At 42.2% G+C, this 16484-nt stretch overlaps 1 protein-coding gene and 1 long non-coding RNA gene across 2 annotated transcripts; both read left to right on the top strand.

Moving 5' to 3' along the window:
• The first annotated feature begins 3847 nt into the window (after window positions 1-3847).
• LOC115202694 (uncharacterized) lies at window positions 3848-6309 on the top strand. Its single transcript, XR_003880021.1, has 3 exons — window positions 3848-3888; window positions 4268-4405; window positions 6191-6309. It is a non-coding gene; the product is annotated as an uncharacterized LOC115202694 (long non-coding RNA).
• Window positions 6310-13699: 7390 nt separating this feature from the next.
• Window positions 13700-15984, top strand: LOC115202926 (histamine H3 receptor-like). Its single transcript, XM_029767102.1, has 3 exons — window positions 13700-14277; window positions 14483-14649; window positions 14834-15984. The coding sequence occupies exons 1-3, from the start codon at window positions 13941-13943 to the stop codon at window positions 15728-15730; spliced, it is 1401 nt and encodes a 466-aa protein (XP_029622962.1). The 5' UTR covers window positions 13700-13940; the 3' UTR covers window positions 15731-15984.
• The last annotated feature ends 500 nt before the right edge of the window (window positions 15985-16484 follow it).

The following is a 16484-nucleotide window of genomic DNA, read 5'->3' as shown; positions in this document are numbered from 1 at the left end:
TTTACTTGCGTTTAAGAGCAGTGCCGGGCAGTTGACCGGGGTAGGGGTAGCCAGGTGGAAAGTATGGCCAGCCGTAGAGAAATGCTTATTGAAATTCTCAATTATAGTGGATTTATCGGTGGTAACAGTGTTTCCTAGCCTCAGAGTAGTGGGCAGCTGGGAGGAGGTGCTCTTATTCTCCATGGACTTTACAGTGTCCCAGAACTTTTTTGAGTTAGTACTACGGGATGCAAATTTCTGTTTGAAAAAGCTAGCCTTAGCTTTCCTAACTGCCTGTGTATATTTGTTCCTAACTTCCCTGAAAAGTTGCATATCACGGGGGCTATTCGATGCTAATGCAGAACGCCACAGGATGTTTTTGTGCTGGTCGAGTGCAGACAGGTCTGGAGTGATCCAAGGACTATATCTATTCCTAGTTCAATTTTTTTTGAATGGGGCATGCTTATTTAAGATGGTGAGGAAGGCACTTTTAAGAATAGCCAGGCATCATCTACTGACGGGATGAGGTCAATGTCATTCCAGGATACCCCGGCCAGGTCGATTAGAAAGGCCTGCTCGCAGAAGTGTTTTAGGGAGCATTTGACAGTGATGAGGGGTGGTCGTTTGGTCGCAGACCCATTACGGATGCAGGCAATGAGACAGTGATCGCTGAGATCTTGATTGAAAACAGCAGAGGTGTATTTGGAGAGTGAGTTAGTTAGGATGATATCTATGAGGGTGCCCGTGTTTACGGATTTGGGGTTGTACCTGGTAGGTTCATTGATAATATGTGTGAGATTGAGGGCATCAAGCTTAGATTGTAGGATGGCCGGGGTGTTAAGCATGTCCCAGTTTAGGTCACCTAGTAGCATGAGGTCAGAAGATAGATGGGGGACAATCAATTCACATATGGTGTCGAGGGAGCAGTTGGGGGCAGAGGGTGGTCTATAGCAAGCGGCAACAGTGAGAGACTTGTTTCTGGAAAGGTGAATTTTTAGAAGTAGAAGCTCGAATTGTTTGGGTACAGACTTGGATAGTAATACAGAACTCTGCAGGCTATCTTTGCAGTAGATTGCAACACCGCCCCCTTTGGCAGTTCTATCTTGGCGGAAAATGTTAAAGTTAGGGATGGAGATTTCAGGGTTTTTGGTGGTTTTCCTAAGCCAGGATTCAGACACGGCTAAGACATCTGGGTTGGCAGAGTGTGCTAAAGCAGTGAGTAAAACAAACTTAGGGAGTAGGCTTCTAATGTTAACATGCATGAAACCAAGGCTTTTACGGTTACAGAAGTCAACAAATGAGAGCACCTGGGGAGTAGGACTGGAGCTAGGCACTGCAGGACCTGGATTAACCTCTACATCACCAGAGGAACAGATGAGAAGTAGGACAAGGGTACGGCTAAAGGCTATACAAACTGGCCGTCTAGCACTTTCGGAACAGAGAGGAAAAGGAGCAGGTTTCTGGGCACGGTAGCATAGATTCAAGGCATAGTGTACAGACAAAGGTAAGGTAGGATGTGAGTACATTGGAGGTAAACCTAGGCATTGAGTAATGATGAGAGCAATATAGTCTCTAGAGACGTTTAAACCAGGGGATGTCATCGCATATGTAGGAGGTGGAACAACATGATTGGTTAAGGCATATTGAGCAGGGCTAAAGGCTCTACAGTGAAATAAGACAGTAATCACTAACCAGGACAGTAATGGACGAGGCATATTGATATTAGAGAGAGGCATGCGTAGCCAAGTGAACATATGGGTCCAGTGAGTGGTTGGGCTGACTGGGGACACGGCGATTCAGAACGTTAGCAGGCCGATGCTCACAAGCTAACAGTTAGTAGGCCGGGGCTAAACAAGCTAGCAGTTAGCAGACCGGGGCAAGCAAGTTAGCAGAAGGGCCTTTGGGGGACGTCGCGATGGGGGTAAGTAATAGTAAACCAGTTCTTTTTTTTTTTCTTTTTTTTACATATGAGGGCAAATGACAAATCAAATCAAACTTTCTTTGTCACATGCGCCGAACACAACAAGTGTACACCCAGTGGTGTAAAGTACTTCAGTAAAAATACTTTAAATTACTACTTAAGTAGTATTTATATTTTTGAAAACATTTACATCATTACATTCCTAATAAAAATAATGTACTTTTTTTACTCCATACATTTCCTTGCCACAAAAAGTACTCGTTACCATTTGAATGATTAGAAGGACAGGAAAATTGTCCAATTCACGGACTTATCAAGAGAACGTCCCTGGTCAACCCTAGTGCCTCTGATCTGGCAGACTCACTAAACACAAGTGCTTGGTTTGTAAATTATGTCTGAGTGGTGGAGGGTGCCTCTGGCTGTCAAAAAAAAAAAATAATAATAATAATAATAAGGAAATCGTGTCGTCTGGTTTGCTTAATATAAGGAATTTGATGTATAGCTTTTACTTTTTCCACCACTGTACTTAAGCACAGTAAACAAATAATAAAAAGTAACATGTATCACAAATTGTCAAGAATCTTTGATAATATGTTAAATCAGACATGTATATATGGCTATTGACATGCAGAATAAAAAAATAAAAAAAATACTGGAGATTCTGCCCTAGTCCCTGAAGTTCATACTTTTGTCCAGTAGGTGTCAACGGAAACATTTTCAAGAGTTTTTCAAGTGAAATCAACCAGGTCAGATATAAAACAGATATAGAGACATGATAGATGAATTGGTCAATTCATATTTATTATCAATTACATTAGACAGTATTATCAAAGATTGATTTTATTTCCAAAGGGGTAACATGAACTTGCTGGTGATGTAGAAAATAAATCCTCAGTAAGGAGGCACATAGAGGCCTTTTGGGTTGAAAGATTGAGAGTTCATATCTATTTTCTTGATAATTATAAACCCTTGTGACAATATTCCAGTATGTTAAGTGTTAATTAACGTTTTTTGAGACCTTAATGTGTAAGGAACACATGTTCTGTGGGCGTTCACAGATGGGCTGTCATTTAGGCTGCTTCAGCCACCTGACAGCATGCCCAAGTAGCCATCACTTATGCTGGGTTAGAAACAACCCAATTATTTATTTATTTTTGGTAGCCCAGCGCAGGGTAAATACTGGACAGAACACAAGCTGGTTATTTTTACCCAGACAGTTGGGTTCCCAGCCAGCAATGAGGAATCGGCCCAGAAGCGGCCCTCTTCTGGGTGGCTGGAACTGATTGAATCAGTCCGGTATCGGGTGTCGGACTCGGCCCGGAATCAAAATGAATGACTGCCCAGAATCGGCCAAAGTACATCGGGCCGTTTCCGTCTACCGAAATTCAGCCGATTTTGCCGGCATTTTACCAGAATCCCCCCAGAAGCGGCCCGATGCAAATGTAAATAAATGTATACAAAATTACCCGATTTAGTCATATTAAATATAACTATTATACATTGTATACATAGAAATTATACCCATCCACAAAATGTTATCTTTTTTTTTTACACACCCTTTTCGTCATATCCAATTGGTAGTTACAGTCTTGGTAGTTATAGTCTTGTGCCGTCACTGAAATTCCTGTACAGCCTCTGGAGAAGCGTAGGTCGAGAGCCGTGCGTCCTCCAAAACACAACCCAGCCAAGCCGCACTGCTTCTTGACACAATGCATGCCAATTGTGCGTCGCCTCACGTGCATGTACACGAGATAACGGTAAATTGCCGCGTGTCGCTTAGGCCGCCCGTTGTGACTCGCTTGTGGGCGTGCTGGCAGCATATGGCAACATGTTCGATTGTGCATCAAGAATTCAGCATAGCAAGTTCGTATGAAGGTCTGGTTATTAAATGGGTACATAGTTCAATAGTAATATCCTCTAAAACGCTCTGGTGACAAACTTTGCTGCCCTGTTTCCAATTGTCCACATGGCTGGGAGAACCTATTCAAGTAAGTAAATACATTTTAAAAATGTAAAAAAAAAATATATATATTATTAGTTAACTATCTAGCCAACCTCACATACTGTATAGATGATATTTAATGCACGTAGCTAGCTAACTTCATATTAGCTAGGTATGTTGATGTATTTATCACTGTAAAAAAACTCCAAATACATTTGTAGGTAGCTAGCTAACAGCCATGGAGGAGGGTGAAAGGATAGCAGGCCCAACTGCCAAAGTGAGAGAGTAAGCTATTCTGGATAGGGCAGGTACTTGTGTAGTTCCTGTCCCTAGAAGTGAAGACGGAGATAATGGTAGCATAATATTCAGTATGGTGTAATTTGACTATAATGAAGTCTGTTTCTTGTGTGGCTTTCTGTCCTCAGATAAAGAGAGCTATGAAAGCTTGTCTACATATGAAGAGAGTGGTTCTCAGTCCTGGGGACTCAAAGGGGTGCACATTTTTGTTTTTGTCTTAGCACTGCACAGCTGATTCAAATTGTCAACTCATCAAGCTGCAAGTGGTATTTATGTATTCATTTGTGATGCTAGCCTTGATATGATCCTGTTATTGCACATACAGTGGGGAGAACAAGTATTTGATACACTGCCGATGTTGCAGGTTTTCCTACTTACAAAGCATGTAGAGGTCTGTAATTTTTATCATAGGTACACTTATACTGTGAGAGACAGAATCTAAAACAAAAATCCAGAAAATCACATTGTATGATTTAAGTAATTAATTTGCATTTTATTGCATGACATAAGTATTTGATACATCAGAAAAGCAGAACTTAATATTTGGTACAGAAACCTTTGTTTGCAATTACAGAGATCATACGTTTCCTGTAGTTCTTGACCAGGTTTGCACACACTGCAGCAGGGATTTTGGCCCACTCCTCCATACAGACCTTCTCCAGATCCTTCAGATTTCGGGGCTGTCGCTGGGCAATACGGACTTTCAGCTCCCTCCAAAGATGTTCTATTGGGTTCAGGTCTGGAGACTGGCTAGGCCACTCCAGGACCTTGAGATGCTTCTTACGGAGCCACTTAGTTGCCCTGGCTGTGTGTTTTGGGTCGTTGTCATACTGGAAGACCCAGCCACGACCCATCTTCAATGCTCTTACTGAGGGAAGGAGGTTGTTGGCCAAGATCTCGCGATACATGACCCCATCCATCCTCCCCTCAATATGATGCAGTCGTCCTGTCCCTTTTGCAGAAAAGCATCCCCAAAGAATGATGTTTCCACCTCCATGCTTCATGGTTGGGATGGTGTTCTTGGAGTTGTACTCATCCTTCTTCCTCCAAACACAGCGAGTGGAGTTTAGACCAGAAGCTATATTTTTTGTCTCATCAGACCACATGACCTTCTCCCATTCCTCCTCTGGATCATCCAGATGGTCATTGGCAAACTTCAGACTGGCCTGGACATGCGCTGGCTTGAGCAGGGGGACCTTGCGTGCGCTGCAGGATTTTAATCCATGACGGCGTAGTGTGTTACTAATGGTTTTCTTTGAGACTGTGGTCCCAGCTCTCTTCAGGTCATTGACCAGGTCCTGCCGTGTAGTTCTGGGCTGATCCCTCACCTTCCTCATGATCATCGATGCCCCACGAGGTGAGATCTTGCATGGAGCCCCAGATCGAGGGTGATTGACCGTCATCTTGAACTTCTTCCATTTTCTAATAATTGCGCCAACAGTTGTTGCCTTCTCACCAAGCTGCTTGCCTATTGTCCTGTAGCCCATCCCAGCCTTGTGCAGGTCTACAATTGTATCCCTGATGTCCTTACACAGCTCTCTGGTCTTGGCCATTGTGAAGAGGTTGGAGTCTGTTTGATTGAGTGTGTGGACAGGTGTCTTTTATACAGGTAACGAGTTCAAAGAGGTGCAGTTAATACAGGTAATGAGTGGAGAACAGGAGGGCTTCTTAAAGAAAAACTAACAGGTCTGTGAGAGCCGGAAATCATACTGGTTGGTAGGTGATCAAATACTTATGTCATGCAATAAAATGCAAATTAATTGCTTAAAAATCATACAATGTGATTTTCTGGATTTTTGTTTTAGATTCTGTCTCTCACAGTTGAAGTGTACCTATGATGAAAATGACAGACATCTACATGCTTTGTAAGTAGGAAAACCTGCAAAATCGGCAGTGTATCAAATACTTGTTCTCCCCACTGTATGTCTGCCCATGCATCTATCAATCCAATGTTATCATAATTTGTTATCAGCAATATTATACTTTAGTAATCCACAATGACCTGGTGATGTAAAAGTCAAATAATTACATTGTCTTCCATATTCCTACAGATACCTTGTAACTGGAGATTACTTCAAAATGATTGCCTACAGTTAACGTGTAGGGCACTGCAAGGTTGGGTGACCAGGGCTATCTGGGACTTCCTCCTGGAGGAATTCAGGTGTGTGAAGGCTACCTGTGTCCTGCATAACTTCATGTGGATGGACACGAGGACCAGGGGGGATCTGCAGCTCGCCGGCAGTGTGCCAGAGGAGAAGTCTGCTGCTCTGCAGGATGTTTCAAGGATGGGGTCCAACAACGCAACAAGAGAGGCAATCCATGTGCGGGAGATTTTCACCTCCTACAATTAGACACCCCATTACCTACACACTCATGTCTCAATTTGATTGATGGATTGTGTTGTGCAGTAAGCAGGCTCAGGTGTATAACTGTGTCTCCTTCCACCTTAAAAGAATAGGCAAGAGGGCCAACCATGGAGAATAGTAAGACACTTCATTATTTGTTTAACTACGCTATATTTTTTGGTCCTCGTGTGTCCGTTCATGTTTTTCAGCATAAAGTACTCCGCAGCCGCAGATTCCTGTTTTCCCTTTAACAACCTTATTTTCTCAATAACAGTCTCTCTGTCACAGTTGTCGTCTGGAATGGAGGACCAAAACGCAGGAATGTGGATGCTCATCTTGATATTTATTTGAAATCAAAGTGAACACCAAAAGAACGACCAACAAAACAGTCTTGTAAGGCTCACACAGGCTAAACAATCTCCCACAAACACTAAACCAAACAATTACCCATATATAGGACTCTCAATCAGAGGCAACGAGAAAGCACCTGCCTCCAATTGGGAGTCCAACCCCCCTTAACCTAAACATAGAAATACAACTAACTAGACTAAACAGAAATACATTAACAAGGAACAGTGCCCAAAAACCCCGGAATACATAAATCAAATACCCTTCTACAAAAACACCACCCCGAACCACATAAAACAAATACCCTCTGCCACGTCCTGACCAAACTACAATAACAAATAACCCTTATACTGGTCAGGACGTGACACTCTCTCCTTCACTTCATCCCTCTTCTCCCTAAATCCTCTAGGTTATATCAGCTGTGTCGTGTCAGTTTTGCATTTCACCTGATTAATATGATGAGTTACAATGTTAGAATAAAAACAAGGCTTAGACATGCTCTCTCGCGCTCTAACCTTTGGGCCGACAAGACACTTATGTAATTGTGATGCACTGAGAGAATATTTGGGTAGCACTGTGATTCATTAATCATATCCCTGCTCCTATGTTCTTACCTCTTTCTCTTTCTGTCTTTTATACCTCTCTCGCCACCTAATCTTTCTTCCTGTCTTTATTATGCTCAACAGATGTGCATTGACAGACAGATTGTACTTGTATTTATAACACTTGGATAATTAACTGTGTTTCACATTCTCTACTGTTTGAAATGAAGTCTCTCAATTGATGAAATACTACACCTGTCCTGTGTTTATCAGATCAATGCAGATGAAGGGCATTGGATATTGAGATTAACCGGTTTTAGAGTATTTACATGATGCATAGGAAGTGTAGTGTACTGATGCATAGGAAGTGTAGTGTACTGTTTTTAAAAATTCTATTTCTGTATATATCAATTACAAATCAGCCTTTAACTAGTTAAATCCTGTTTCTAGTCTATTAGTTACAATGTGTGACCATTGATGTCCCAGGACCAAGATTGGTAAACACTGTTGAAGTGTATAATTGTAATGCATACATGCAGACACAGCATCATTCAAATACTGGAATTTGATACTCCTGGTATTGGATATGACTGAAAGATTATCTCAGACATTCATACCTGAACTGCACCTTTATTTGCGAAGGTAGAGTACATGATCAGTGAATATATTAAATGTACAGGCTACAATATATATTTTTTTTTCACCTTTATTAAACCAGGTAGGCCAGTTGAGAACAAGTTCTCATTTACAACTGCGACCTGGCCAAGATAAAGCAAAGCAGTGCGACACAAACAACACATGGGGTAAACAAATGTACAGTCAATAACACAATACAAAAATGATATACAGTGTGCAAATGGAGTAAGATTAGGGAGGTAAGGCAATAAATAGGCCATAGTGGTGAAATAATTACAATTAAACACTGGAGTGATAGATGTGCAGAAGATGAATGAGCAAGTAGAGATCCTGGGGTGCAAAGGAGCAAAAAAAACAAATCAATATGGGGATGAGGTAGTTGGGTGGGATATTTACAGATGGGCTGTGTACAGGTGCAATGATCGGTAAGCTGCTCTGACAGCTGATGCTTAAAGTTAGTGAGGGAGATAAAAGACTCCAGCTTCAGTGATTTTTGCAATTCGTTCCAGTCATTGGCAGCAGAGAACTGGAAGGAAAGGCAGCCAAAGGAGGAGTTGGCTTTGGGGATGACAAGTGAAATATAAACGCTGGAGCTCGTGCTACGGGCGGGTGCTGCTATGGTGACCAGTGAGCTGAGATAAGGCGGGGCTTTACCTAGCAAAGACTTATAGATGACCTGGAGCCAGTGGGTTTGGCGACGAATATGAAGCGAGGGACAGTCAACGAGACCATACAGGTCGCAGTGGTGGGTAGTATATGAGGCTTTGGTGACGAAACGGATGGCACTGTGATAGACTACATCCAATTTGCTGAGTAGAGGGTTGGAGGCTATTTTGTAAATGACATCACCGGAGTCAAGGATTGGTAGGATAGTCAGTTTTACGAGGGTATGTTTGGCAGCATGAGTGAAGGATGCTTTGTTGAGAAATAGGAAGCCGATTCTAGATTTAATTTTGGATTGGAGATGCTTAATGTGAGTCTGGAAGGAGAGTTTACAGTCTAACCAGACACTTAGGTATTTGTAGTTGTCCACATATTCTAAGTCAGAACTGTCCAGAGTAGTGATGCTAGAGGGGCGGGTGGGTGCGGGCAGCGATCGGTTGAAGAGCATGCATTTAGTTTTACTTGCGTTTAAGAGAAGTTGGAGGCCACGGAAGGGGTGTTGTATGACATTAGTTAACACAGTGTCCAAAGAAGGTATACAGAATGGTCTTGGCTGCATAGAGGTGGATCAGAGAATCACCAGCAGCAAGAGCGACATCATTGATGTATACAGAGAAAAGTGTCAGCCCGAGAATTGAACCCTGTGATACCCCCATAGAGACTGCCAGAGGTTCGGACAACAGGCCCTCCGATTTGACACACTAAATTCTATCTGAGAAGTAGTTGGTGAACCAGGTGAGGCAGTCATTTGAGAAACCAAGGATGTTGAGTCTGCCAATAAGAATGCGGTGATTGACAAGAGTCGAAAGCCTTGGCCAGGTCGATGAAGACGGCTGCACAGTATTGTCTTTTATCGATGGCGGTTACGATATCGTTTAGGACCTTGAGCGTGGCTGAGGTGCACCCATGACCCGCTCGGAAACCAGATTGCATAGAGGAGAAGGTACGGTGGATTTCGAAATGGTCGGTGATCTGTTTGTTAACTTGGCTTTTGAAGACTTTAGAAAGGTAGGATAGATATAGGTCTGTAACAGTTTGGGTCTAGAGTGTCTCCCCCTTCGAAGAGGATCTCATGCATGGTAATAACTACATGTATATACGACTTGCATCCTTGGCACAAAAATATTATATCCTACTCAATCCATAGGCTTCATTGATGTCCTTCAGACTGTTTTTAAATTGATACAACTGGCTATGATAGCTGAGATTCATAGCTAGGTTCTGAACTAATATGTATACCAAACGTTTTATGGTCCATACATACACAGATCGGCTAGATAGCTAGCTACACATCCATAGGCATACAGGTATTTTTATCCTCCACTGCACAATAAGCAAGAACATAGCTAGCTACGTTATTTCATCTATCTGCATGGCAAATATCAGCAAGGCAAGCTTACAAATTTGAACATTCAATTTGCAGTAAATACTTTAGCTAGCTAGATTCGGTTCCACAAGACGACAGCCTGGTTTGCTGGTTGTTTCAGGAGTCCCTAAAACATTAAACAACAAGAATTACAATGTCATACTCATGTCACAACACCGATACAGCTAGCCAGCTATCTGGCTAATGTTAGCTTGTCAGCTAGCTTGCTAAATCGCAATTTTTGTAAATTAACTTTATGATAAAACAATATGCATAATCGTTTGTCTCTACATTAACAGACATATTCCTGTCAATAATATTGTAATTTTTTTGCATGATTCGTTATGACGTTATAACCACTTACATTTGCTTCCATCCCAGTATTTTGTCAGCCATCTTTGCTGTTGAAAGTCTCCAGCCTTTGGTCGCATAGCGTCAAATTCGTCATGGGAAACACTCGATATCATCGGACACGGGACACCGCTGGTGATTTGCATAGTTGGGAAAAGTTGATCTTTTTCACCGCCTCCCACGCCCCCTTCGACCCGCCCAAAGGTCCCCCGTCCTCTCCGCTTCTCACCGCTTTCCTTCCATTGATATGAATGGGAATGACCGTGGTGGGTCTCCCGGTCGAAGCCGGTTGCGACACATATGGGTATCAAACCAGCATCTGTAACAACGCAGGTTGCACTGGGGGCCAGACTCGGGCCACATGACATCGGCCGAGTCTAACTCTCAGCCGAGTGCCAGGACTCTCAGCCGGAATCAGCCCAGCTCCATTATGCTAGCTGGGTTGCGTTAGTAACCCAACTGGCTGGGTGGTTCGGATTACCCAAACATGGGTTAATTTAACCATCAGTTGGGTTATATTCACTTTCATGCTTGGTTGGCTCAGCAACTAGGTATTTTTTATGTAACCCTTAGGTTATTTTCAGGAGGGGTGGCTTTCAGACAGTTATTTTTGGCCACCCATGAGAGTAAATGTCATTCCTGTTAATCTGTTCTGTTGTTTTTTATCAGATGTTAAAATAGTACACTGCGATTTTAAATGTTCCTTATCATTTTAGCAAATTACATATTGTAATATAATATTAATAATATTTAGATTATTTATTACATATTGTAATAGTGGTAACTATCCCAACATTGGGACTTGCATTATCTCTTAAGGTACATATACAATTCTGTAAGCCTGATAAAAGCTTCAAAACTGTCTAAAATATAATTTTCTTTGAAATTATGCGATAGGAAGAGGGAGAGGGGTAGAGAGAGAGAGAAGTAGAGCGACAGACGTTAATTTTACTATTTGAAATTGTATTTTCTTTGAAGTTTTGCGATAGGAAGAAGTTAGTGCCAACAATTTTTTATGTGCTAAGAATACAACAGAACAGAGGAACAGCAATGACATTTACCCTCACAAGTAGCCAAAAATAACAATATCTGAAAGCCACGCCCCTACTAAGCTATGCCTACCTTCTGGTCTGACCTGCTGGATCATATCTTAATAATAACAGCATCAACAACCCAACTTTGCTCTTTTTAAAAGAAAACAACCCCACTAAGTTGCCCAATGCCTGTAACCCAGCAGTTGGGTCATCCAAACACATTTTTTAGAGTGTACTCATGTACTTCATCTGTCAAAATTGCACTTTTCATTGCTGCTTGTGGTTCTGTCAACTATGTGACACATGTATATATCTTTTGCTCTTAAGTTGTTTCATGTCGGTCACCAGCAGTGGTGTAGTGCTGTGTAGTGTCTGTTCCAAAGTTTTCCCACAAATAACAAAAGAGATATATGTGATTGTGTCTCAAAGTAATCCAGGTATGAAATTATTATAATTATGTTCCGGGCCCGACCATCCATCCATCCCGCAGCTAAATCTAGTTGCCTTCCACTGACCTGATTTATAAAAAGGTAGGCATAATTTGGTGTTTTAGGATTTTATAAAAACAGAAAATTAGCCCTATTTGAGCCACTGTGTGTAAGCATAGACAACCTGCAATTTGGATGATGCATTGTATGTACATTCTAAAATGATGTTGGTTAATTGAGAAATGATGACAAAATAAAAATACGAAATTCACTCCGGTACCTACAAAAATAGTATCCGACCACTGGTCCCCATGTCAGGTCAAAGCAGTGCACTCTAGCCCCCTTGTTTTTTACTCTTTCTAAAAAACTATACCTGTCTCCATTCAATAGTACATAGATGAAAGCTGCAATGGTCCTCCTGAGTTCCAGTCTGAAGCTGGTCCATAAGCCAAGGTTTCTGTACATCAATGTCCACAATGTCACTGAGCATAGAAAATACTGTAATTTACCAGGCACTTTGAGTGTTTCACCTTATGTGGAGAACACAAATTAATCTACACTGAACAAAAATATAAACTAAACATGTAAAGCGTTGGTCCCATGTTTCATGAACTGAAATACAAGATCCCAGAAATGTTCCATACACACAAAAAGCTTTTTTCTCTCAAATTCAGCCAACAAATTTGTTTACATCCCTGTTAGTGAGCATGTCTCCTTCGCCAAATTAATCTATCCACCTGACAGGTGTGGCATATCAAGAAACTGATTAAACAGGATGATCATTACACAGGTGCACATTGTGCTGGGGACAATAAAAGGCCACTCTAAATGTGCAGTTTTGACACACAACACAATGACACAAATGTCTCAAGTTGTGGGAGCAGGCTGACTGCAGGAATTTCATCCAGAGCTATTGCCATATGGTTGAATGTTAATTTGTCTACCATAAGCTACCTCCAACGTCGTTTAGAGAATGTATGGCGTCGTGTGGGCGGGCAGTTTGCTGATGTCAACATTGTAAGCAGTATGCCCCATGGTGGCAGTGGGGTTATGGTATGGGCAGGCATAAGCTACGGATCACGAACACAACTGCATTTTATCGATGGCAATTTGAATGCACAGAGATACCGTGACGAGATCCTGAGGCCCATTTTTGTGCCATTCACCCACCTCCATCAGCTCATGTTTCAACATGATAATGCACACTCCCATGTCACAAGGATCTGTACAGAATTCCTGGAAGCTGAAAGTGTCACAATTCTTCCATGGCCTGCATACTCACCAGACATGTCACCCATTGAGCATGTTTGGGATGCTCTGGATTGATGTGTACGACGGCGTGTTCCAGTTCCTGCCAATATCCAGCAACTTCTCACAGCCATTGAAGAGGAGTGGCACAACATTCCACAGGTCACAATCAACACCCTGATCAACTCTATGTGAAGGAAATGTCATGCTGAAAGAGGCAAATGGGGGTCACACCAGATACTGACTGGTTTTCTGATCCACCCCCCTACCTTTTTTTGTTGAGGTATCTGTGACCAACAGATGCATATCTCTATTCCCAGTCATGTGAAATCCATAGATTATTTCCTTATGAACGGTAACTCAGTAAAATATTTGAAATTGTTGCATGTTGCATTTATATTTTTGTTTAGTATAGCCAGGTGCTCTGACACAATATTAATATGAAATTAGATTAAAAATAATTTCCAGGAATACCTTTGACATTTTCATTTATTTTTACTTTGTAAATTCATATTTTCTAACAGCTCAAATTATGTTTCGAAAGAAATGCAGAACACCCATATGCTTTCAAATGTTGTGTATTCTAAGGAATTAACTATTCTAATCTTTATTTCACTGTCTTTATAAAATGTCTGCTCAAACAGACAGAGGCATCATATGTCCTGTTTTTTTCAGTTCTCACATGCACTGCAAAACAACCAATAAAAACGCAGTTCTCGTTTTATGTAGGCTGCAGCCTATAAAAACGGTATTTTCCTCCTCGTTTTCAGTCTTCACACGAACATGTTAGCTTAAACATGCTATTGAAGTTGGCTGGTTAAGCTAATATAATTTCAAAAAATGGGGACCATGCAACCCGAATCTTTATTGATGGGTGCTGGATCTTCCATGGCCGTCACTTCGCATTGGAAATCGAATGAGATGCTCAACTGGTCTGTGGTTACCCAGGGAAACGCCACAGCGCTTGGTAATATGGAGATGCCTGCGAACCCGCGTTCGCATTATGGACAATTCTCTCCGTCTACCTCGGTGTTCTTGACCGTGCTCATGACGCTTCTGGTCTTCGCCACTGTGCTAGGCAACGCACTTGTAATATTAGCCTTTGTGGTGGAGAAAAGTTTGCGAACTCAAGGGAACTTTTTCTTTTTTAATTTGGCCATTGCCGACTTACTCGTTGGTGAGTGCGTAAATGTGTTGCGTGAGCAAATGCATTGTGTGCCATTGTTGTAAAGGTATACATACTGTTGTGATGATTCATAAGCAACTGCTGCCCATACATATTTTCTCTCTGTAATGTCCTATATTGTCAAAATATTTGAAAACGCGTTTCATATGCGTGTGTAATAGTCGTGCGTAACATTTGTGTTCCATCCCACCTGCAGGAGGCTTTTGCATTCCTGCTTATATCCCCTATGTCATTACCGGCGAGTGGAGACTCGGACGAGGTCTGTGCAAGATATGGCTGGTGGTGGACTATACTTTATGCACGGCATCAGTGTTCAACATCGTCCTGATCAGCTTCGACAGATTTATATCTGTCACTCGAGCGGTGAGAGCATTTACGCACGGTTCTCCTTTCCTGCGCAGGTTTCATTTTCAACTGCCTGCTAGTGATGGGAGTCATGAAATGTAAAGCCATATCAAAAATGATAAATGAACATGTTTATTTAGTGCACCAAGAACCGTGTACACTCCATTTCAATAAGGCCACCATTCCTTTCTTTCTGTATCAGGTGAGCTACAGGTGTCAGAAAGGTGTGACCCGGGAGGCTGTTCTGAAGATGATGAGCGTGTGGCTGGCTGCTTTCCTACTCTATGGGCCAGCGATCATTATCTGGGAGTACATCGCCGGTAGTAGCGTGGTGCCCGACAAAGAGTGCCACGCTGAGTTTTATTTCAACTGGTATTTCTTGATGACCGCATCCACCGTAGAGTTTTTCACCCCATTTGTTACCGTCATGTACTTCAACATCAGCATCTACATCAACATCAGGAGGCGGAACCAGGTGAGGGATGAGCAGCCTGTCGAGGGGCCTGGGGACTGTGAGATGGAGGCCCTGAAAACTGCAGATCAGCATGTATTCTTCGTCAGACCAGTGGAAGGTGAAGCTCCAAGGATCCCGAACAATGCTGCCAGGTTAGGAGGTATTCTATCTACCGCTAAAGTGTCAGCAGTAACTGGGAACAGCAAACATGAGAGAAGTAAGGACAGCAGTATTCTGGACCTTCCTCCACTGCAAGTGGGGGATATGGACCAGCATTCCAGGAGGACGCGGTTCCAGTCTGCGGAGCACTCGTTCAGTAAACAGCGCAGCCGGTCTGAAGTAGCCGCCAGTCGTTTCCGTCTCTCAAAGGACAAGAAGGTTGCCAAGTCCCTGGCAGTGATTGTGTGTGTGTTTGGCCTGTGCTGGGCTCCCTACACACTGTTAATGATCATCCGTGCAGCGTGCCATGCCCAATGTGTCCAGCACTACCTGTATGAAATCTCCTTCTGGCTACTGTGGGTCAACTCCTCCATCAACCCTGTCCTTTACCCGCTGTGTCATACCAGCTTCAGAAAGGCTTTCAGAAAACTGCTTTGTACCACCAAGATTAAAATTCAGCCACAGTATATGGAGCAAATGTATTAAGCATGACCAATTCGCACTGACAACTATGGCCTTGTTCTGACAGTTTTACATTATAAGTCGTCTCATGATGTCAGCGTAGGTGGACAGCTCGTATGAGTGTTGCACAACACTGGGTACAGATGGTCACCATGGATATTGTTTTGTATTTCTGTGTAGCATGTGCGTGTTTGCAGATCTTACAACGTGTATTAGTTATCTTAGAACACATGTCTGTTTTACGTTGAACAATAAATACATGCAGCAGCTCACCTCCACTATGTTTATTTTCCTGGCATCTACTTTAGATATCAGGGCACCAGTGTTCAAAACCTTGTGTAACACATACAGTATGTTAGCCTTTATACAGTATAGGCACCAACATTTAGCTCAATGACAAAGAAAAACATGTTGTCAGCTGTGAAAATGATTCCTTTAGCCACCAACGAGAGCCTGTCTCCATTGAACAGTCACCTAGCAACGGATGACATATAACTGGATAACAGCCGTAGTCAGTAGATAACAAATGAGGTACAATTAGCTAAGCATGAGTCACAACTCAACACAACATTGACCATACTGAATGGTAGAAAACACCAAAATAGTGTTTCTAAAAAGATCATCTTAATAATAACCTTGTCTGTCTTTCATAATAGCACCCAGTGAGACATTCTGTAAACAAATGTCAATCCATTCACTGACGTCAATCTCCCCTCATTTGCTCTTCAGTGCACCGACAATACTAATTCAAAACCGCAGGCTAGTAATCTGCAGCATA

This window comes from Salmo trutta, chromosome 12 (assembly GCF_901001165.1).
Source record: "Salmo trutta chromosome 12, fSalTru1.1, whole genome shotgun sequence".
In the NCBI taxonomy this organism is placed as follows: Eukaryota; Metazoa; Chordata; class Actinopteri; order Salmoniformes; family Salmonidae; genus Salmo; species Salmo trutta.
This window is presented reverse-complemented; position numbering and strand designations above follow the sequence as displayed.

What these genes read in the sequence shown, in the direction of transcription:
- LOC115202926 (XM_029767102.1), top strand. Translation starts at nt 13,941, where the DNA reads ATGGGGACCATGCAACCCGAATCTTTATTGATGGGTGCTGGATCTTCC. An exon ending in CATTGCCGACTTACTCGTTG is followed by an intron (nt 14,278 to 14,482) that starts GTGAGTGCGTAA and finishes TCCCACCTGCAG; the next exon opens with GAGGCTTTTGCATTCCTGCT. An exon ending in TTATATCTGTCACTCGAGCG is followed by an intron (nt 14,650 to 14,833) that starts GTGAGAGCATTT and finishes TTTCTGTATCAG; the next exon opens with GTGAGCTACAGGTGTCAGAA.